This window comes from Rhineura floridana, chromosome 5, assembly GCF_030035675.1.
Source record: "Rhineura floridana isolate rRhiFlo1 chromosome 5, rRhiFlo1.hap2, whole genome shotgun sequence".
NCBI classification, from domain to species: Eukaryota; Metazoa; Chordata; class Lepidosauria; order Squamata; family Rhineuridae; genus Rhineura; species Rhineura floridana.
The window spans coordinates 27332964-27356516 of NC_084484.1; the positions used below are offsets into that span (position 1 = coordinate 27332964).

Genomic DNA, 23553 nt, shown 5'->3' on the forward strand with positions numbered 1-23553 from the left:
CTCATATAATCATAGTAGAGTTGGAAGGGACTTATAAGGCCATCAAGTCCAACCCCCTGCTCAATGCAGGAATCCAAATCAAAGCATTCCCGACAGATGGCTGTCCAGCTGCCTCTTGAATGCCTCCAGTGTTGGAGAGCCCACTACCACTCTAGGTAATTGATTCCATTGTCGTATGGCTCTAACAGTTAGGAAGTTTTTCCTGATGTCCAGTCGAAATCTGGTTTCCTGCCACTTGAGCCCATTATTCCGTGTCCTGCACTCTGGGACGATCAAGAAGAGATCCCGGCCCTCCTCTATGTGACAACCTTTCATGTACTTGAAGAGTGCTGTGATATCTCCTCTCAGTCTTCTCTTCTCCAGGCTAAACATGCCCAGTTCTTTCAGTCTCTCCTCACAGGGCTTTGTTTCCAGTCCCCTGATCATCCTTGTTGCCCTCTTCTGAACCTGTTCCAGTTTGTCTGCATCCTTCTTGAAGTGCGGAGACCAGAACTGGATGCAATATTCAAGATGAGGCCTAACCAGTGCTGAATAGAAGGGAACTAATACTTCACACGATTTGGAAACTATACTTCTGTTAATGCAGCCTAATATAGCATTTGCCTTTTTTGCAGCCACATCACACTGTTGGCTCATATTCAGCTTGTGGTCAACAGCAATTCCAAGATCCTTCTCACATGTCGTATTGCTGAGCCAAGTATCCCCCATCTTATAACTGTGCATTTGGTTTCTTTTTCCTAGGCATAGAACTTTGCATTTATCCCTATTGAATTTCATTCTGTTATTTTCAGCCCAATGCTCCAGCCTATCAAGGTCCCTTTGAATTTTGTTTCTATCTTCCACGGTATTAGCTATGCCCCCAATTTTGTATCATCTTCAAATTTGATAAGCATGCTCTGTACCTCCTCATCCAAGTCGTTAATAAAAATGTTGAAGAGCACTGGGCCCAGGACCAAGCCCTGTGGTACCCCACTTGTTACTTCAGCCCAGTCTGAGAAGGAACCATTGATAAGCACTCTTTGAGTACGATTCTGGAGCCAACTGTGGATCCACCTGATAGTTGTTCCATGCAGCCCACATTTAGCTAGCTTGCTAATCAGAATATCATGGAGCACTTTGTCAAAAGCTTTGCTGAAGTTAAGGTATATTATGTCCACAGCATTCCCACAGTCTACAAGGGAGGTTACTCTGTCTCTCTCTCTCTCAGAATTGCATAAAGCCAAAGTCTACTTAGTTGGAAGTTGTGAATCAGCACCGAAAAAATCTGACAATTTTTCATGTCTTTTAAAATTTTGTTTGCAAACGCAGAAAGCCACTTCTCTGTACTTCCTTCCTGATGGATTGTTCACGAGGATCTATGCAAAGGATGCACATATTTCAATTCACTCCCCTTTTACTTGTGTTAGTAAGAACAAACTTGCAGACTTTTTGCACAGGAGTATGAACTCTCCCACTGCACCTAACCCTTTGTGGAGGGTTCTGGAGAGGAGTAGTGCCTGCACTGCCTCTTTTGTCTATCTGGCACAACACAAAATTTGCTCCAGGTTGTACCAGATACAAGCATGTCCCTGGAGTGACTTTTATGTTGACAGACAATGACTTTCTCCTTAGCTGAGAGAAGGGACTGACAGGGTCTATACATGAATTTCAAAGTCACTATATATTGGAGTTACGTTGTGCTTAAGGGTGTAAACAAATTCTCTGGAGACATACATATTAAAAGATCTTCTAGTCCCATGGTCTTTGCAGACAAATTCATTATTGCCTCGCTTATTTTTCACTAGGTGTCACTACATTTCTCACTTGGGTTCATAATGGAAACAAGTGGCAAAATCATTTGTCCATCTCTGAATGGAAAGCTGCAGAAAATGGCTGCTTTCAAAATTCATATAAGTTACTATGCAAGATACCTCTGCATTTCAAAAAAACTCAAATGCAAAAATTTGCTGTAATGTACATGGCTGCTATTCATGCAGTTATGTTGAGATCTGTGTTATTTGGTAAACGCGATTGCTGGAAACATCAGGCAAAGGAGAACATCTTGAGCTCCTTCACAGACATAATGCTTATTCCTGACTGCTCTCTACATTTCAAAAATGTAGAAAGAAACCTTTTCTGACAAACAAGAACAAATAATCCTGATAAAGTTTTACCAGTTTCTGATTCTTAAATTGATACTGTAGCCTTCTGTGCACTACAAAATGGTCCTTTTTGGATGCAACACTGAACCACAGGTTAGCGCTAGATGCACCAGCAGTAGTGAGCCTCAGGCTTCACACTCCCTCCCTTCTCTTATGGTGAACCCATGAAGAGAAGACAGGAAGCTTTTTCTTCTCCTTACATCCAAAAAGGGCAGGGTCTGATTAGTTTAAACTACAGTTTGGTCAAACAAGCCAGGATCAAAGTATGATTTATGATACTGCCTTGTTTGAACCAACCATAATTTAAAGTAACCAACGTTTCTCCAGTCCAGATGTACTCAGAAGCTCTGGTTAGTTTGAAACAGGAAGATAAAGCTTCCAATCTCCTCTCCTCCTTGTGGCTGCACTGCAGGAAGACAGGGGAAGGAGGAGTGCTTTAACCCAAGATGTGCTGTCGTTTATGCATATAGCTAAACCACGGTTTAGTGAGGGGATGGGGAGATAGTTCAGCAACATCTGGAGAGTACAAAGCTCCCATTGTTCCTTACCACTCACCATGCTGTCTGGGGCTCTGATGGGCCACAGGTCCCTCATCCCTAGTTTAGCTGCACATTATTTTCTCCATAACAGCTTCTTGTAATGTTAAAAAGTCTGTTTCAGAGGAATGCACATGCAAAATAAGATTCATGATATGCAAAAGACTGATAACCAAACTAACCTGCAATTCAGGCACAGGTATGTTAAGATGCTGCTGGGATTCTCAGGCTGATTTACTTGCACTGAACTGCAAAAATACATGGAGCATATGTCCTCCTCACTTTACAGTTTTTGTTATGAGAGTAAAATGCAATACCAAGGTGACCTTAAGCACCATTAAAATGAATAGGACATGTGCATACACAACAGCATTGCATGATTTTTCACTTTTTGCCTAAATTATATTTTGTAAAATATTGGCCTGCTTTGAACTTAAAGCTAAACCATAGTTTGGTACTATGCAATGGAGCAGAAGTGAGCCTCATGCTTGCGTGCCCCCCCCTTCTTTGTGTGGTAGAGTCTGGAAGCCTCTGATTCTGTTTTAAGCTAACTGGAGCTTGTCCGTACATCCAAACTGGGGAAACTCTGGCTTGTCTAAATTCTGTATTGTTAACAAGCCAAGATCATAAACCTTATTTTCTTATAGCCAAAGTGGGGGTTTCTTTTGAACTCTTTAATGTCTTTGTATTTATTAACTGTACAACAAAAACGAAAATTATACTGGGGATTGATACATGTGGGTAGTCACTTTGGATTTATTCAAAACAATCACATACAATCGAGGTTCCCAAACTGTAGCCCATGGACCACTGGTGGTCCACAAGTTTCATTCAGGTGGTCTGCCGCATATCCATAGTAAATATTCATATTGATTTTTAATTGTATTTTATTGCTTTTTATTTCTTATACTGTATTTTATTGTACGGAAATCTGAATTCTACAGAATGTGAATGATAATATAAGAAAAGACAATACAGGAAATAAAAGAAGCAATCAAAATACTTTAAAAAAGTATCCCACCCCAGCACAGCACACTACAATAGCTACAACAAGCAGAAAAATAATTAAGTGGTCCACCAAGTCCCTAAGCAATTTTCAGTGGTCTATGGAGAAAAAAAGTTTGGGAACCACTGACCTACACAACGTTTATCAATTAAATTGCCATCCTGGTGTGTGCCTAGGCAATGTACACACCACAAACTTCACTCTTGGGTCAACAGAGAACTGATTCTGTCTGTGAGAAATGATCGTGTTTAGCTGTGCAGTCATCCTCCTTTCCCTAAAAGAAAATACATCCCACTACTACTATCTGAAACTACAGATGGTGCTCCTCCTGATGAATTTATACTTGTCTAGCTTCTAAGAGCTAGGGCTAATGCTACTTTCTGAAAGATCTATTGTTTTTCCATGAGTAAGTTACCATCTCGAGCTGGACACATGGCAGTCAGCAGCTACTTAAGTGACTACAGATTTTTCTAGTCACTGAGGACGCCACTGCAATCTTCTCTATATCTCTGCATCAGATGCTATACTGCTCATGTGAGTAGAGTCTGCAATTAGTTAGAGGAATCTAACAGCTGCAACAACATGCATTGGCTTTAATGTTCAAAATGGCAATGGAACTCTAATCTTTTAAGGATTCCATCACAGATTAACATAGCCCGATTCAAGAAGTCACACGTTGTTTACAGGGTTGGAGCAGAACCATACACATTGGCCCTGCCTTTCCACCAGCCCCACGGTCTGCATGTTTTTTGTGGGGGTAGGACACCTGTGAGGGTAGCCTGCTGTATGCACATAGACTTCCCCAATGATTTGGAACCCTGATGGTGCAGTGTTCCAAACCACAAGGAGAGTCTATGCACCTACAGCAGGCTACCCTCTACAGTTGTCCATCATTGTGATGATAGTGCGTGAAGGGGACAGGGACACAACGCTAGGGCCAACAGACATGGTCCTGTTCTCCCCTTTCGTGTGATTGCTAATCGCATGGAGTAAATGGATGAACAGGACTCATGTACGTAGCAAATCATATGGTGAACACCAGTAATGGATTACACAATCTGGGAAGATTTGTGTACAACAAAGTATTTTGTTTTCTAAAAATGCAGCACTGACACTTGGCTAAAAGTAATTGTCCATATTATAAAAAAATGAAAAGGCGTTTCGCCTTCATACTCATGGTCAGGACCAGCTGCATGTATTTTAAGAAAAAAAGTCTGAATTCAGTGACAACAGACATACAACTCTGGTTCTTCTCTCAGAATAAATTATGCAAATTGGGTGAACAGCTATACATATTAATTCCATAATTTATTCTGCTTTTCAAGTAATTTAAGATATTTTTGGCAAATTCTGAGGCTGCAGAGGGCAAGAAGGAAGAACAAGGAAGAACATCTGATGTTAATAAAGTAAAATATCCTCAGGAAACCATGTTCTCTGCCACTGCCCATTCCCAGATATTGCCTTTAGGTAACTGTACAGAATACATTCTCTCTTGCCTATACCATTTTGCTGCAGAAAATTATCATCACATTGGTTCTTTACCAGCAATAGTGGAAGGAGTCTGAATATCAGCAAGGAGATGGATGCTGAGTGGGAATTTTATTCTGGTCAAGGAATGTAAATGTAAGTCATGCAAGATACACTTGAAGGACAGAGGTAGTAATTACAAGCACTTAACATGTACTTGAATGTACCTGTGAAACTGAATACCTGCTTTGCCCCTCAGAGTTCCTCTCCTCAGTTCCCAAAGCACTTGTGCAGAAAGGTATGCTATAGACCATACCTCAAACAGACAGAAAAGCAATGAAGAGAAAAACAGACGGTGTTCTTTTCCAAGAGGTTGTTGTGAATAAGCAGTTCTTTAGATTGTTCAGACTCAAAAGGTTGGGTCCAGACTTAGCCATACTTAGAACAGACCCACTGAAATCAATATGGGTCATGACTAACTTAAATCCCATTGGTTTCAATGGGTCTATTCTAAGAACCACTGAGCCTGCATCCAACCCCAAATTCCTTTGACCACACTGACAAATGTTTCTGAAATGCTAATATTCTTCAGAAACAAAAATTTATAGCCAATATCCCTACCAAAACTTTGGTTCACAAAAGGTTAAAAACAATGAATTTGTCCAGTTAGCACATATACAGTGCCTTGCAAAAGTAATCAAATGCTCTCATATTACTGAATTACAAATGGTACATTGTAATTTCGTTCTGTATGATATTTTATTTTGAAACACTGAAACTCAAAATTATTGTAAGGTGACATTGGTTTTATGTTGGGAAATGTTAGTAAGAAACACAAAAAACTGAAACAAGTTGCTTCCACAAGTATTCAACCCCTGTGCTGTGGAAGCTTCCAGTTTACACAGATGAAAGAAACTGCCCTGTCAAGGACAGTTAATTTACCATTGGCTTCCACATGTGAACCATTAAAGTTGCTGTCACGTTGTCAGGATAAAAATCCCACTGTTGAAGGATCATTGGTAGGCTATGGATCTGAAGAAAATGGAGACCAAAGAGAATTCTACAGAAGTAAGATAATGTAATACAAATGCATAGATTAGGAAAAGGGTACAAAATAACATCCAAGTGTTTGGATATCCCAGTGAGCACAGTTGGATCAATAATCAGGAAGTGGAAGCTGCATCACATCACCCAGGCACTGCCAAGAAAAGGCCGTCCCTCAAAACTCAGTGCTTGAATAAGAAGGAGACTTGTGAGAGAAGCCACAGAGAAGCCAACCATCACTTTGAAGGAGCTACAGAGTTCAGAGGCTGGGAGTGGAGTAATGGTGCACCAGTCAGCCATGCTCTGCATAACACTGGCCCTTATGGGAGGGTGGCAAGAAAGAAGCCATTACTGAAAAAGTGCCATCTGAAAGCATGTCTGGAGTTTGCCAGAAAGCGTGAGAGTGGCCCCAGCTGCAATGTGGGAAAAGGTTTTGTGCTCAGATGAGACTAAGATAGAGCTTTTCAGCCAAAACTCAAAGAGCAATCTGTGCTGCAAACCTAACACTGCCCATGCCTCAAGACACACCATCCCTACAGTGAAGTATAGTGGTGGCAGCATCATGCTGTGGGGATGCTTCTCATCAGCAGGGACTGGACAGCTTGTTAAAACTGAAGAAAGAATGGATGGATCAAAATACAGGGAAATACTGCAAGAGAACCGGCTTCAGTCCACTAAAGACAAGCTTGGGAGGAAATTCACTTTTTAGCAGGACAATGATCCAAAGCACAAGACCAAAGCAACATTGGAGTGGCTCAAGAACAAAAAGATGAATGTCCTACAGTGGCCCAGTCAAAGTCCTGATCACAATCCCATTGAGAATCTGTGGCGCTCTTTGAAAATTGTGGTCCACAAGTGACATTCAGCCAACCTGAACGACCTGGAGCGAATCTGCCAAGAAGAATGGGCGAAAATCCCTCCGACACTGTGTGCAAATCTGGTTCATACCTACCCAAAAATACTTAAAGCTGTTATTGCAGCAAAAGGTGGCTCTACCAAATATTAATGTGTGGGGGTTGAATACTTACGCAAACAACATGTTTCAGTTTTTTATGTTTCTTACAAACATTTCCCAACATAAAACCAATGTCACCTTACAATAACTGATTTTGAGTTTCAGTGTTTCAAAATAAAATATCATACAGAACGAAATTACAATGTACCATTTGTAATTCAGTAAATATGAGAGCATTGGTCAGGGGTCTGATTACTTCTGCAAGGCACTGTATATAACAACACAGAGAACACTCTGCTGTGGAGAATGTTACAATAATTCTTTTAATTCTAAGAATGACATACCTGTTGGAATAAATGCTGCATGTTGCTGCAACTGCGCACTAGCAAGAGCCTGTTGGTAGTGCAAGAAACTGGGATTAAAAACAGCACTGGCACCATTGCTTTTCTCAAGTGCTTGCCTCTTTGGTAAAGGGTGAAGAACACCAGGAGGAAAGGCCTGTAAATGAGAAAAAAAAACCCAGAGTAGTGAGGTTGATAGAACCTATAATAGGTTGTTCTGTTTTTAAAATATTTTATCTGGTTGAAGATGCCTTGCCATGCACATTAGTTCAAAACAGAAACAATGTCAAATGGATGGCATTTTTTGTTATTGATAGTAAATGCATGGCACAATTAAACTAAAATTACAGCACCACAACAATTAAACTGAAACAAAAAAAGCTTTTCAAGACAGAAGGGGGTTTAAAGGAAACCAAAGATCTCTCTGTAAATAGGGCTAAACATAGTAGGAGAAAAACAGCACTTGTATTTCATAACATTTTTTAAAAGTTAAATATCTCTGCATTGTTAACTATATTAATCAGCATAGAATAAGCATCTTCAATTACAAAAGCAGGATTTTTTTCAACTTTTAAGGGAATATTTTTGAAGATGAAACCATGTTAGCAAAGACATAAAGTTGCTTTGCAATAACTACATGTGAAAATGAAATGGCTAAATACTGAAATTATTTTTGTAAAATTAATAATACAAGAGAATTCAGTTAACATTAAAAATTATTTGCATCTTGGAAAAGCTACATGCAAAGCAAAAGGTGAAAGGTCAAAGTACCAGGTCTACAGTTGCTTCAAGAGGTCGCTTCATTGCTTTGGCAGTCGACTGAGTCTTTTAATAACAGGCAGCGAGCACATGATGGCAGTGGGCCAATGGGATTCAAGCGAATTAACATACAGGTAAACAGCAAGCAGAGGTGCATCATGGGAACGGCATTGCATTGTGGATAGGTGAGAAGGAAAAAAATATTCTGAATGCAATATATAACATACAAAACACTAGGCATGCACAACAACAAAATGTTTTGTTCTCTAAAGAAATGAATATTACACTTTGAATTAGTACTGAAGCAAAATGCATCTACTGTACCTTAGTTAAAAGCATATAAGAGAGTAAAATATAGATGTTTGAAATTTAGGATAGTTGATTAAAACAGCAGCTTGCAGACACCCTTAAGCATTTATAAGCACCAACCAGTAAGCTTTTATGTTACATAGGAAAGCAATGTTATTTTAGGGGGTTTCCTAGAAGAATTTTTGATAAGTTAGTTATGCCATGTTATAAAGCATAAGTTAACTTCCAAATGCTAACATTCAAATCTAAACAACTGAAATTATTTTTAATGATTTAATGGAATGAGCACATAAGGATTACAATGTTATTTGGAACAGATCTACTAGTAAAGTGTGAAATATGAATATACTTTAATTTTGGAATCTTGTTTCTTTTTTTGATATATTTAGTAAATGTTATTTATGATCACTAACTTATCAAATTCAGCATGGGCCTTCTTTTTTGCTATGGTGGGAACAGCAGCTTAGGTTTCTTTTAGTGAACTTACCACATTAAACAGAGAAAAATTGCACATTATTTTAATTAGCATTTTCTATATATAGTTTTGCATCATTAGTCATGTGATCTATATAACGTTTTCATAAAATATAGTAATGGAAAACATTGCTCCTTGTGAATAAGGAGTTGCATTTTATGATCACAACAGAAATCACAGTGGCAACACTGCACTATATGTTTTAAAAAATATTCTCATTTAAAAACAAAAAGCTTGTGAAGCTGCTTTCTACTGTCATTTGCCCATCTAGTTTGTTATTTTCTACTCTGTATATCAGTGGCTTTCCAGAGTCTGTGCAGAGCCCTTTCCCAGGCTTACTATCTGAAATAATTAACTGGAGATGCCAGGGGTTGAACTGAGGACATTTAGCATGCAAACTTGGACCCTCCATATTTTGGAATAACGAAGAAAGAGAGACAACTTGATTACATTCCAATATATTTACATGAACAACGTCTGCCTAACTAAAAGTTTACTAACTTTGAACACTATTTACACACTCAGCACCATAGATTTCTTCTTGGGAGGCATTAGTATTCAGGGTCACATTTTCTTGTCAAAACTCCATACTTGGAACAAGAAGAAAGCCTGATCTTTGCAGACTGGCCAGCACATAGCCCTCTATTGTAAATGGAACCACTTGAAGAACACACCTTAATATATAAACAAAAAAGGAAGAGGCCCTTGAAGTACCAAGTCTGAGTCTAGGGATGCCTGGAAAGGGTCAATGCTGCACTTGTACCTTTGCAAGCTGATCAAGATTTTATTTGTTTATTCTTAAGAACATTTTGAAAAACATTTTGTTCTTAAGCAGCAATAAAAAAGGTTCTATGTGCATGTTTTGAAACCTCCCCCCCTCCTATTTTTTGCAGAGGTTTGTACTGAATGCTGCCCCTACAGGTCATCTAACTGTTCATTTAAACCCCCCCCCCAAGTTCAAAAAGTGGTATGGAGATTGACACAAGAGCAGTTTAAGGGGAAATGACTGCTGGTGCTTGTAGGCCGTTTCCCCAAGAGCTTGTGGAAGAAGCCCAAGAAAGAAATGCACTAAAGCTGCAGTCTACAGCATTCTACAGAAGTGAGAGATAATGTTATACAAATGAATAGATTAGGAAAAGGGTTAACAGATTCTCAAGAGAGCCACAGATTCTCAATGGGGTTGAGATCAGGACTTTGACAGGGCCACTATAGAACATTCACTTTTTGTTCTTGAGCCATTCCAATGTTGCTTTGGCCTTGTGCTTGGGATCATTGTCTTGCTGAGAGGCATGCTATCCTCCAACGAATCCTAGTTGTAGAGCTCTAAAACCACCTCGCTCTGGCAGCAACCATTCCTGGCCCACCCCACTCCATCGGGGGTTTTGCTACGGCGCGTTATCTAAGCTCTCTCATCTCCCCTTAGGCTTAGAAAGGCATTCACCTTGGCGAAGTTCAACGTACTTCCGTCAGCTCTCCTAGATGGCAGATACCACAAGATTCCCTTGGAGGAGCCCTTGTGGTGCAGGCAGTGTGGAATCGGTTGCACACGTTCTTTTAGTTTGCCCTTTTTACCAGGATCTTCAGCTCTTAACCATATCTCCGATCATCCAATCAATCCCAGGTAGGGATCCCGTATTTTATGCTACCTATCTTTGATCAGATCAACACCCCCAAACAACAAACAGGGTTGCAAGATTTTGTGCAGCAGCAATTGCCCAACGTAGAGCACTCCTGGCTCAATTGCCCGCACAACCTTGAGTGTTGGTCTTTCAATTACCTTTGATTTTACTCCCGTAAACGATTGTTGTTGTTTTAAATTGTTTAGAATCAATTGTGTATTTTGTTGCTTTGTACTGGTCTATGACCGTAAATAAACAAACTACTACTACATTGTCTTGCTGAAAAGTGAATTTTCTCCCAAGCTTCAGTTTTTTAGTGGACTGAAGCAGGTTCTCTTGCAGTATTTCCCTGTGTTTTGCTCCATCCACTCTTCCTTCAATTTTAACAAGATGCCCAGTCACTGCTGATGAGAGGCATCCCCACAGCATGATGCTTCCACCACCATACTTCACTGTAGGGATGTTGTGTCTTGAGGCATAGGCAGTGTTAGGTTTGCACCACACATTGTTGAGTTTTGGCCAAAAAGCTCTATCTTGGTCTCATCTGACCACAAAACCTTTTCCCACATTGCAGCTGGGGCACTCTCATGCTTTCTGGCAAACTCCTGACGTGCTTTCAGATGGTACTTTTTGAGTAACGGCTTCTTTCTCGCCACCCTCCCATACAGGCCAGTGTTATGCAGAGCTCTTGCTATGGTTGACTGGTGCACCACTTCCAGCCACTGAGTTCTGTAGCTCCTTCAAAGTGATGGTTGGCTTCTCTGTGGCTTCTCTCACAAGTCTCCTTGTTCGAGTGCTGAGTTTTGAGGGACGGCCTTTTCTTGGCAGTGCCTGCGTGGTGTGATGCAGCTTCCACTTCCTGATTATTGAACCAATTGTGCTCACTAGGATATCCAAACACTTGGGATATTATTTTGTACCCTTTTCCTAATCTATGCATTTGTGCATTGTGTCTCACTTCTGTAGAATGCTCTTCAGATCCATAGCCTGACCAATGATCCTTCAACAGTTATAGAACGAAATTACAACATACCACTTGTAATTCAGTAATATGAAAGCATTGGTCAGGGGTCTGAGTACTTTTGCAAGGCACTGTACACTTCAATGGAACAGAATTTCAATAACGACAAGCTACAGAAATAAATCCAATTATCAATTTACTTTGATGGTCTAGTTTGTTGAATAAAGCTGAATATGTAGATGTAATACAAACGTCAGTATTAGTTAGATCACTGCAATATATTTTGATTGTAAAAGTTAACAAAATTCCTTAAGGGCAAACTAATGAGGCTTTGTACAGATTTTGGCACCCTGGAACACTTTCACTGAAAGAACATTGGGTTGGTTTCTTTCCAGCTCTTTATACTTGCTGAACATGGTTCTTGAGAACCATGCTTGAAACTACAGACTCACAATAGAGTGTAATCTTACACTTGTATAGCAGCCACAACATTTTATCTTACCCATACCATGCTACAGAATGTGTTCTGTTTCACTGCCAGACCTTTAATAAGGGATCATAGTAGCTGACACCTAACCAATTCCTGTCCTTCTCAATAGACAAGGCTCCAAAACGCTTATGATGAGCCTGCTGTGAAGGCCAGCTTTATGGAGATTAGCTCTAGCACTGGTAACCAACTTAATTTGGAAAATGATAAATTGTGGACTTAAGAACATTTCAAAACTTAAAATTATTGACAAAACAAAATAATATTCTGCTGGTTTAGGCTTTTCCTTCTGAATACAACTGTCTCTGTGAGCAGAAGCTGGTTAAATAATGAGCAGTCATTGAAGATGGAAATGCAAATGTCAATGCACCGCTGAATTTGCTTTCTTTTGCTCATCTGAGCCCCACCAAAATGGACAGAGGTGTCTCTTCATAGAGATAAGCATATATTTCCACACTATTACCCGTTGCACATGATTGGCTGCGCATGACAAGAACTAGATCAGTGCAATGTTGGCAACAAAAACTAAGAAAAGAGTGAGGTACTTTCTGAGGCAGTGGGTGGGGCTGAAAGTGGGTCCTAATCAAATATGAAATTCTGTTGTTGACCCTAAGCATTTCTAGGCCCATGATTCTGCATTCTTAAGGTTATCAATGGAACATACCAGACACTTTATTGTTTTCAGATGTTCAATTAGATCATTGGTTTATGTGAATTTAAAAGGAGGCATACATGTAGGTCCCATGTACTCCACTAAGCAACATTCACACCCAAGCCCTAATCTACTTTTTAAATGAAACAAAATTTAAGCAGTGGGGTTCACACAGGGGAGTTGTTGACAAAGGAAGCATTAAAGTAACTCTGATGCTTTGCACAGAAGAGCCTAGGGAATGTTTAAGATGACTCTGGTGTGCTGGGAACATATGCTAAATGGGAAGACATCCTCCTTTCTCCCTCTAAAACAAGCTTATTCTTCAACCTTGAAATATTTTTGTTCACTTGATAAGTGTACATGGCCCTTTAGTGAAGGTTGGCTTTCATTAGGCAAATTCTGTAGTGTGCTGTATTTCTGCAAGGCATCTTATATTGACAGAAGAAGCACTATCTGTATCTGCCACATACAATTGCCACAAATCTTAAATGTCCAGTACCAGGAATGAGGGCAACGCTTCTCTGACCTGTGTGCTAAAAATACTTATCTTCCAGAGACTGAACATTCTGCATGGTCTAGCTAACCCATGGATACTAATTTGCTATCATCAACCAATATAAAGGTTTTCAGGAAGACAGCTACCAACATTCCAGAAGTAGTGAGAAAATTGTGAGAGCAAAAACCAGCTCTTCCACCACTTCTTTTGAACTAAAGGAAGCTGCTGTTGGAAAGATTCTATCTAGTCATTAGTATGACATTTCTGGTAGTTTTAAAAACAGCAATAGAAAGAGCTGCATGGTTAGCTCTTTATGCATGGTAGTGCTTTCAGTGCACAGTGGGTACTTTCAGGATTCCTTTTAAAGCTCAGTACAGTGTAACGAGCTTCTTACAAAGCCTGGATGTACCTGTACAAGCCCTTCTGTGTACTTAAAGAAGCTCTTGGGACTGTGTAAAAAGGCTATAGTAAGTCAATGAATTAAGCTATTCCTCAACTTTATGAGATAACAAAATGTTCTTTTTGCATATCAATTCACAAGATCATTGTGATTAAGTAGTGACATGGCAAGGGCACCAAAGACTGCAAATGTTCCAACACATCTCATCATTTTCTGCTTTGATTCCCATTTAGAAATTTTCTGTAAATGATCTCGACCCATGTCAGAAAATACACAAGATATCACACTAGCCTGTGCATGTTCAACATGTCACCTCCACATCAAACTAGTGGAGTGAATGAAACCTAAAGCACATAATGGACTGTCAAAGGCTAAATTTAGGATTCTACTCTCTCCAGTCCTCAACTTAACAGGCACATATAGTGCCTTGCAAAAGTAATCAGACCCCTGACCAATGCTCTCATATTATTGAATTACAAATGGTACGTTATAATTTTGTTCTGTATATTTTATTTTGAAACACTGAAACTCAAAATCAATTATTGTAAAGTGACATTAGTTTTATGTTGGGAAATGTTTGCAAGAAACAAAAAACTGAAACATGTTGTTTGCGTAAGTATTCAACCCCTACACATTAATATTTTGTAGAGCCACCTTTCACAGCAATAACAGCTTTAAACCTTTTGGGGTAGGTATGTACCAGCTTTCTATTCTTCTTGGCAGATTCACTCCAGGTCGTTCAGGTTGGTTGAACGTCGCTTGTGGACCGCAGTTTTCAAAGAGCGCCACAGATTCTCAATGGGATTGTGATCAGGACTTTGACTGGGCCACTGTAGGACATTCATCTTTTTGTTCTTGAGCCACTCCAACATTGCTCTGGCCTTGTGCTTGGGATCATTGTCTTGCTGAAAAGTGAATTTTCTCCCAAGCTTCAGTTTTTTTAGTGGACTGAGGCAAGTTCTCTTGCAGTATTTCCCTGTATTTTGGTTCCATCCATTCTTCCTTCACTTTTAACAAGATGCCCAGTCCCTGCTGATGAGAAGCATCCCCACAGCATGATGCTGCCACCACCATACTTCACTGTAGGGATGGTGTGTCTTGAGGCATGGGCAGTGTTAGGTTTGCAGCACAGATTGCTCTTTGAGTTTTGGCCAAAAAGCTCTATTTTGGTCTCATCTGACCACAAACCTTTTCCCACATTGCACCTGGGGCACTCTCACGCTTTCTGGCAAACTCCAGACGTGCTTTCAGATGGCACTTTTTCAGTAATGGCTTCTTTCTTGCCACCCTCCCATACAGGCCAGTGTTATGCAGAGCATGGCTGACTGGTGCACCATTACTCCACTCCCAGCCTCTGAACTCTGTAGCTCCTTCAAAGTGATGGTTGGCTTCTCTGTGGCTTCTCTCACAAGTCTACTTCTTGTCTGAGTGCTGAGTTTTGAGGGACAGCCTTTTCTTGGCAGTGCCTGGGTGTGTAAACTGGGAGCCTCCACAGCACATGGGTTGAATACTTATGCAAGGAAAATGTTTCAGGTTTTTATGTTTCTTACAAACATTTCCCAACAAAAAACCAATGTCACCTTACAATAATTGATTTTGACTTTCAGTGTTTCAAAATCAAATATCATACAGAACAAAATTACAATATATCATTTGTAATTCAGTAATATGAGAGCATTGGTCAGGGGTCTGAGTACTTTTGCAAGGCACTGTATAAAATAAAGCCATTTTTCCTCTTCTTCCTTGCTAATCTTTATATACCACAATCAAAAAAAGTAGTGCTTTCAGCCTCTACGTCTACTACAAAAACAGCAGTCAAATTCTCTGAAACTATACAGCCACATCCAAACGATGTGTCCCAGAAACCACTAAGCAAATGTAACTGTATGTTGTTATTAGATCAGTTCATCCAAACCTCTGATCAACTGAATACTTTCAACTCCTCACTCAGAGCCATTTCTAAAAAGGAAAAACTACACTAAACATGGTACAAAGGGAGAGATAGAACATAACCAAGCTGTGCTCTAAGAAGATACCTATTGTGCTAAAATTACGAAGTGAAAAAAGGAATTTGTATTGCTGGATTATTTTGCTTGATCAGCATTAATAGAAAACCGTATTTTGGTAAAGGTTTGAAACTAAAGTATACTCTTAAGCAATGCTGGCTTCAGAAAAGCAGTAATTATGCACCCTGTATTCTTGCACTTACCATCACTGTAGCAGCTGCAGCAGCTGCCTGAGCAGCCACCGCAGCCTGGTTGGCTTGGTGCTGAGCAGCTTTGATTTTGGCCTGCAAGTGAGCAGGAGGGTGAAAATATTTGCATTTCTCCCTCATGCAGCGCCCCTTTATGTAATCCATACAAACAGTTACGGTGTTGTCATTTGTATCAATCATTGTGCTGTCTGCAGGATGTGCAAAGCGGCAGTCAGTTTCGCCCCGTGCACAGTTTCCTCGCTGGAACTCCCTGCAAACCTGGTGCGCAAAACAATACTCATTATGCATACTAGATCAAGAAGGCAGGGGAGGTAATTGCAAAAGAAGACATTCAAAAATGTAACTTCTGAACTGTACTCTAATTCAAATGGCCTTCAACGTTTTCTGGACTAATCTTTAACTCAAACCTACAACCATTCCGTACCTTGTTTCTCTTCAGATCAGTCCCCATTTTCCCTCTCTATCTCTAGCTTTTTGTTCTCCCTGCCTGCAATAGTCTTTGAGGCATGAAGAGAATTAGACGTTTTAACCATGAATTATTCCTTGCAAATTTAAAGTTGCCTAAATGTGGTTGAAAATGCACATGCACCTTCAAAAATATAAGCAAAACTTCTTCAGCTGCTTTGTTTAGTGTCAGTGGAGTTGGTTAGACATGCGGAGTGGGCATGGGAAACAGGTGAGCCTTTTCCCCCAAAACAGCACATCATCAGGACGAGAACAAAGCACTTGAACCCTCCCTTCCTGTTTATCCACCACCTCATCTTAGCATGGTCAGAGCACTCCTCCTGCTATACCCTTGACCTATTTTGTACTATTATTCAGGTGTTACAAGGCTGGGATGGAAGCTCAGATTTCCTAAAATACAATGTTTCTCAAATCAAACTGTTAGGTAACTTATCTGGGAGTAGGGTTGGAAATAGGGGTATAACTAGCCGAAGCTTAGAGTCTCTTCCTGGGTTTGTTTTCCACATTTATTAGGTCCTTTCAGTGTAAAGCAGCCACCAGTCGGAAATTCACTTCACATAAAAAGATAGCAGCAGCAATATAATGATCTCATTATTTCTGTTACTCTAAGCTGACCTGTGCTGTAGTACCTGCAGTGCTTATGCTCAGCAGTAACTAAGGCTGGGTAACTGCTTCACTGCATTAAGACCCCCACACTTTCCCCGTAATCCTTACATGCTAAGTATCAAAGAACTTTATGTATCAGCGTAATGGCGCTCACCATACCTCCAGTTTATCTGTCCTGAGGAGTTTCTGTGTCGTAGCTGAACCAGGGACTGTAACAGGGGGACTTCCAGGAACAATGACAGGTTGTGTGGGAACAATTTCGGTAGGAACTAATCCAACCCCAGGAGTGACAGACGTCAAATAGGGTGCAAAGCTAAGTGCTGTGTTGGCTCCTATTGTTGGCCCTACAGGAAATGAGGGCTGAGAAAGGGAATAGAAAGAGATGAAAAATAAACATGTAAATCTTACAAGTAAACAGAGGTCTGTATTATAAACAATAAAGTTCACTAATCCAAACTGGCTGTCTATTTTGCACCCAGAGGCATCACTTTTTAGGGGAACCACAATTACTTTGGCCAGCCCCTATTATGCTACTCTACACTTTGCAGGGAATTTTGAATAAAAGCATTTCTCTTATTTAGACAAACCTAGTCAGCAGTACTCAGGTGGGTAACTCACATTCCAGACAAATACAAACACTGCTGCAATAAACAGCTTCCTAACCGTGAAGCAGTTTGCACACAGAGGATTCTGGCAAAAGCAGATTTGGTTCTACCTTGCATTTCCTCAGTATCTGACTCTGGAGTCAGAAAGGCAGTTTGTAGGCCCTAAATATTTTTTTGAGGGGAGGTTGGATTTTAATTATTTTATTAGACAAATAGTGAAATACAACAAAGTAGGCCCTAAAAGCTGATGTCTACTACTGAGACAAATAATTGTTAGGGTGGAAAAGACTATGCTACTGAACTGGGTCAAAAACAGCATCGGGGGCCTGGAAAGTTTTGAGACATCTGAGCAGTTGCTTGAGGAAAAAATGGTTTAACAGCGTGACACTGAAACATGTAGTTGTGGTTTGAAATTATAGATCCTAATGCTACTGGAAGGAAACACTAAATAGTGTGTTTAAGATATTAGAGTTCACAATGCAAAGAAGTGGATCACTTAAAAACAGTTTGAAAAGCATTGTGATCATGTCTAGTTATGAGAATATATTGTGCACTGATTGAGGTGGCTTCTTTTACAAGCCTCAGCTTTAAGAGGAAACCATAGGTTAACCTCTATAAATTTGTCCCTAAGGGTGAAACAAACATTAGGAAATAGAAAGGTTGAAGTTCACATTTTATAAGTGGCTCAACATGAGGATTTCTGAAGTCATTTTTGTGCAGGGGGGGTATAGGTATAGAGCACAAACAAGTAAAATAAAGTTGGAGAAAGACGGCACAATCAACTGGTAAGTGACTGAATGATTTTACATTAGAAATATTAACGAAACTATAAACCAGCAAATCTAGATGTAACAAACAGAACAGCTGAGTGAAGACATATATTTGGCATGATCCTTCTGGAGAACAGCAAGGGGTACACAATACATATTCAACTAAGTTCTACTCAGAGTAGACCCACTGAAATTAATGAACTGTTAGTTGTGTCTATTAACTTCAAGAGGTCTACTCTGAATAGGACTAGGGATGAATACCACCCAGGGATAGGAAACCTGTGATCCTTCAGATAATGTTGACTTCAAAATCCCAACAGCTCCAGCCAATGGTGAGGGATGATGACAGTTATTATCCAGCAACATCTGCAGAACCTCAGGTTCCCCACTCCTAGTATAAATGATAACCCAGTGCTATATAATGTATGTTTGGAAGTAGTCCCTCTTAGAAACAAAGGAAGCTGCCTTATAGTGATTCAGAGTCTATCTAGTTCAGTAGTGTCTACACTGACTGGATCTCCAGGGTTTCAGACAGGGGATGCTCCCAGCTCTACTTGGAGATGCTGGGGTCTGAACCTGGGGCCTTCTGCATGCAAAGTAGATGCTCTTCCACTGAGTCCTTTCAATGTACTTATTCCCAAGTGTGCCTGCATAGTGTTACTGTCTATTTAATCCACTTTAAGACCAGAAACCTAATCTGAACCACAGTTCATTATACATGAGGGTACTGCACCATTCTAGTTAAGACTAAAGAGGAGGGATAAGTAATAATTGCCAAAGTTACAAATTAAGAAATTCATAGGTGTTATGTGAACCTTACTGCAGCTGTTCCAAGTTAATGAATTTTAAAATTCTTTTTTTAACCATTAAAGGTATTTCCCCTTGAGTCCCCATATTCAGTTCGCTTTTGGTGAAGTAATAACATGTACCTGAAATTGTGATGGCAAAAATGCTAAAGGACATTAAACACGAATGTTAAACAAAAAGCTGCAAGTTCATAATATTTTTACCTTTTATGATTTTCACATACCAAAATATGTTTTGGCTCAATTTAGGACTTTCACATTAAAGTTATACTTTCAGAACAAAACTATTCTAAAATAAAAGCAACACCCACACACCACAATAGCCATGACTTTAATTAAGAATGCATACAAATTATGTTATACAAAAATAATTCTGTAAACTATGCTGATTTGGGTCTATAGGTCAGACTTTCACTTGTAGCCCTAATAACGAATGGTCCTGAAACTGGAACACATCAAAACAGTTGCAAGATGTTTACATACATGAATTAAATTTAACTTAATTTACACAAGTGATCTTGAAATTTTTCTTGAGAACTTTAACCTTAATTTATGTATTTATAACAATATTGCTATGGTAAACAATGACGTGCTCAAAATACATTTGTTAGGTCATCAGGAACTGGCTTGCAAAGGCAGTGCACATTGGCTGTCATTTTGTTAAAGGTACTTACCATTGGCTGAAGGGGAGTTCCTGGGAACATAAATGGCATCTGCTGTGCAAGCATTGCTGCTGCAGTTTTCTGTTGGATCAGGTTGTTCCTACCATTGATTTCTAGCTGAGTTTTCAAATGTGTTGGTGGATGAAGGTATTTGCAGTTCTCTCTTGTGCACCGGCTCTGAAAAATGTGAAAATATTACTCAGTTCTGGAGATTTTTACAATAGTCTGGCGTTATCAAAAAAGCATCTGCAATGGTTGAGTGCTTTGTGGAAATCAAATGCTGGTCTGGACAGCACTGCTTTTGCTGGTATTTCTCCGAGACGTTACATCCCTACCCTTATCGTACTAAACACTGCACTGAAATTAATGGGCTGTATTTCCACACAGCATATTTAGTACTGTGGCTTGGTCATTAACTGCCTTACAAAATAATGCTTCTGCCATTAAGTGGAGCCTTGCCTGTGGCCTATATGGAGGGCAGGAAGGGAGAGATAGAAAGTTTAGGAGCAGCATGTCCAACATAGTAATGCACTTAGGCATGCCATATGCCATGGGATGGGATCTTGTGCTCACAGAATTGCATTTCTCAGCTACACTCCAAAAACTTAAAAGGTGAAGAGACCAGAGCTCACCATCCAATCAGATTCTGCTCTTTAGCTCCTGACTCAAGCCCATCCCAGAACACATTTCAGAAGAACTTCAGCTGAATGAATTGTACCACTGTGAAGTTTTCAAAATCTGCAGACTGAAAGGCCGAGGAGGTCACCATCCCAGCAGGCAGAGTGGATTGATTATACATTTTAAATTTCCAAAAGAGAGAAGAGGCCAATATAGATAGTGCAGGGCACTTTTTACATTAGTCAGGTATGTGGTCACAGAGAAGTGAGAAAGATGGGTTGTTAACTTCAAGGCCTCTTTAAGTGGCTTAGAAACCATTAGATTAGGTGCAGCTAGGAAAAGTCGAGAGACATACTCCCAGGGCCAACCTCTGCCTCAGGCCATTCTGCTTCTCCCAACAGATGCAATGGGAATTACCATTACTGCCTTCCAGTCACCCAACTGTTTGGATATTCAATAAAATTGCAATCAACTTCACGAGATAAAAAATAAATGTCCATGCTATCTTAACTGACAGTCTATTCATAATTCATAAAATTGCAATATACACATGGCATAATAGGTTGAATCCAGAGATCTATGAGCAGAAGTCTCTACTCTTCTAGAAGCCAGTGTGATGTAGTGGTTAGAGTGCTGGACTAAGATGAGAGAGACTGAAGTTCAAATCCCTGCTTAACCAAGACGCTCACTAGGTGACCTTGGGCCAGTCACTCTCTCTCAGCCTACATTACCTTACAGAGTTGTTGTGAGGATTAAATGGAGGAGAGAGAACCAGGTACACTGCCTTGAGCTCCTTGGAAGAATAGTGGGATATAAATGTAGTAAATAAATAAAATATATAAGAAAAATCTGCAAAGACCTCTGCTAAACTGCAACCCTCTCTGCAAAGAGAAGAACTGCTTCTGTTTACAGAAAAGCTACCGAGGATCTAACTTATTATGTCACATTTAAAATGTTTTACCCTGAATGTTGAGTATAGAACAGGCTTCATCTTTCTTAATGGACATGTTCAGACAATCCTATCTCAGTGTAATAAGACAAGATATAAATTAACCTTTTGTCCATGCATGCAGCCCCTTCACAGCTTGAGGAATCAAACCACAAAGTCTTTAATGAACCATCGTTTCTTGTTTTGTCCAAACTGGAGAATTATGGTTAGCTTTGCGACACGACAGAATAATAAAACTAATGCAAGCTGTGGATTAACATCCTGGCTAGTTCTGTTGCTGGAAACCATAGTTTCCTAATTTGGACAAAACAACGGTTAGTTAGAGACTTCATGGCTTGAATGTTTGTACTGCAAAGAAAGGAGTGAAGGGGCTGTGTGTACAACAAAAAAGGCTTGTTCATATCTCAGCTTATTAAACCAGACAAAGTCATTTAAATCAAGCCATTCTGTTTGATAGTAATGGATTCAGTTTCTTGTGAGTATGAAGATTTACTTACTTACTTACTAGATTCCTCCCTCCCTCCCACACTCCCTCCCTGTTTACTGTAAGGTCCCAGGATGGGTTACATGATAAATTCAATATGTTACAGTTTTCAGTTTAACATTATTTTTAAAAGGAGATATTTGATCAAGTTAAATAAAAAACAGCATCCCATCATTCTAGACCAAAAAGGCTTTTTTTAGTATATATAGAGGGATTCCACTACTAAATAATGGGGTGACATCCCCCCCCTGAAATTTTAGGCATAGTATCTCAAGTAACATTTTCTTGTTTTTATTGTCTCCAGAACTACTCAGTATAATCCTATCTTTACTTAAAAATTCACAAATAATTGGTTAGTACCTGCTAGAAGCCTTAGCATAACACATTATTGATACTAAGTAAAGGCTAAGCAGCAGGAGCCTAATTTTTCTTGCAAGGTTATAGGAAAGTTATCTGCTTAATGGAAAGTGCTACAGAAACTTTAATTAATAATTTTTCTTTTATATTACACATTTTAATCCCATCAATTTGCACTAAAGTAAATGGGTAGAACTGAGTTACTAGAGGAGCAGGTACAGTAGAGGAAAGAAAAATGACCAAATTTCGGACTGCTTTAAGAATGATTACTTGGCTAGTCATAAAAAATGATTGCTCCAGACTGTGGTGTCTCCTTTGGTGGAGGACAACAGGCCAAATTTCTTGGATTGATGAACAAGATAGATGGCGCTGCTAAGTGGTGAAATGGAAACAGGAAGCTTCTCTAGGAGTTGGGCAGCAGAACAAGATGTGTGAGGAAAGTATGAAGGGCATGATCCAAACAATGTTAAGTATTTTCGCAATGTTGATTTCAACAGGACTTAAACATGCTAAACTTATGTTTGCAGTCTATCTGAGGAAAGGTCTATATTTTTGCTACATACGTACCAAGTGCCTGGCACAACGCAATTCTGATTTCATCAACGGTCTCTGACCTTTATTGTATTATGAACAATATACAGAGACTTTATTTTATTAGAAGGCTTCATCCTTCATTATCCAACCAGAAAGTGGCCTTCCCAGAAAAAGGCTAAAAGCAACATTCTTCTAAAGTATTCAAGTAGATGGATGAAAATTTCATGACTGTAGAGGTTTTAAAAGTATATTCTCTTATCTCTGTGTAAAGTAAACTAAAACAGAAATTTTGGGTGGCTGGGTAAGTTTTCATCACTTAATGACAATGCCAAAATTACAACTGTGCCATGCATGGGTTAAGGGGCAAGATTTGCCAAAGACAGAACTGTATGATACACATTCCCAGTTTATTGGGAAGGTGACCAAAACAAACACACACCACTCTTATGAGCAGCAAATTAAAAATAAATGTGGAACTTTATCTGCCAAGTCATTCATTAACAGGGGTAAAGGAAAGTTTGAAAGGGAAAAAGAAATTAAGAGAAAATCCAGGTTCCATTCAGAGTCAATAGTTCATATTATAGTTTGTATGGGAACCTCCCACAACAAGGCAGAGTTTACATGCATCGTGTATTATTCCTGCAAAAAGGATATTAAATTTAAAGCAGAGGCCGTATTATAATGCTACTGAGTTCTACTACTTTTTTGTGTCCTCCCGTTCAGACAACTGATACCCTATAGCCCCATCATCAGATGATGAGGTGATGATGAGAACTTCCACAGGAGGAGGAATAATGCTAGGAGAAGTGAGGTGGTGGCAGTGGTGGCAAGTGC

At 39.6% G+C, this 23553-nt stretch overlaps 1 protein-coding gene across 8 annotated transcripts in view; it reads right to left on the minus strand.

The window, feature by feature from the left end:
- Positions 1-23553, minus strand: part of MBNL2 (muscleblind like splicing regulator 2) — a 96535-nt gene that overhangs the window by 24568 nt on the left and 48414 nt on the right. For 5 of the 8 annotated variants that reach the window (XM_061630067.1, XM_061630068.1, XM_061630064.1 and 2 more), the window contains exons 3-7: positions 19790-19954; positions 17094-17294; positions 15858-16121; positions 8262-8315; positions 7494-7647 (exon numbers count right to left, since the gene is read on the minus strand). In XM_061630067.1, coding sequence (XP_061486051.1) covers positions 7494-7647; positions 8262-8315; positions 15858-16121; positions 17094-17294; positions 19790-19954 — 838 coding nt within the window. The remainder of the gene's footprint in view (positions 1-7493; positions 7648-8261; positions 8316-15857; positions 16122-17093; positions 17295-19789; positions 19955-23553) is intronic. The other 3 variants (XM_061630070.1, XM_061630069.1, XM_061630071.1) reach the window with 1 other exon arrangement.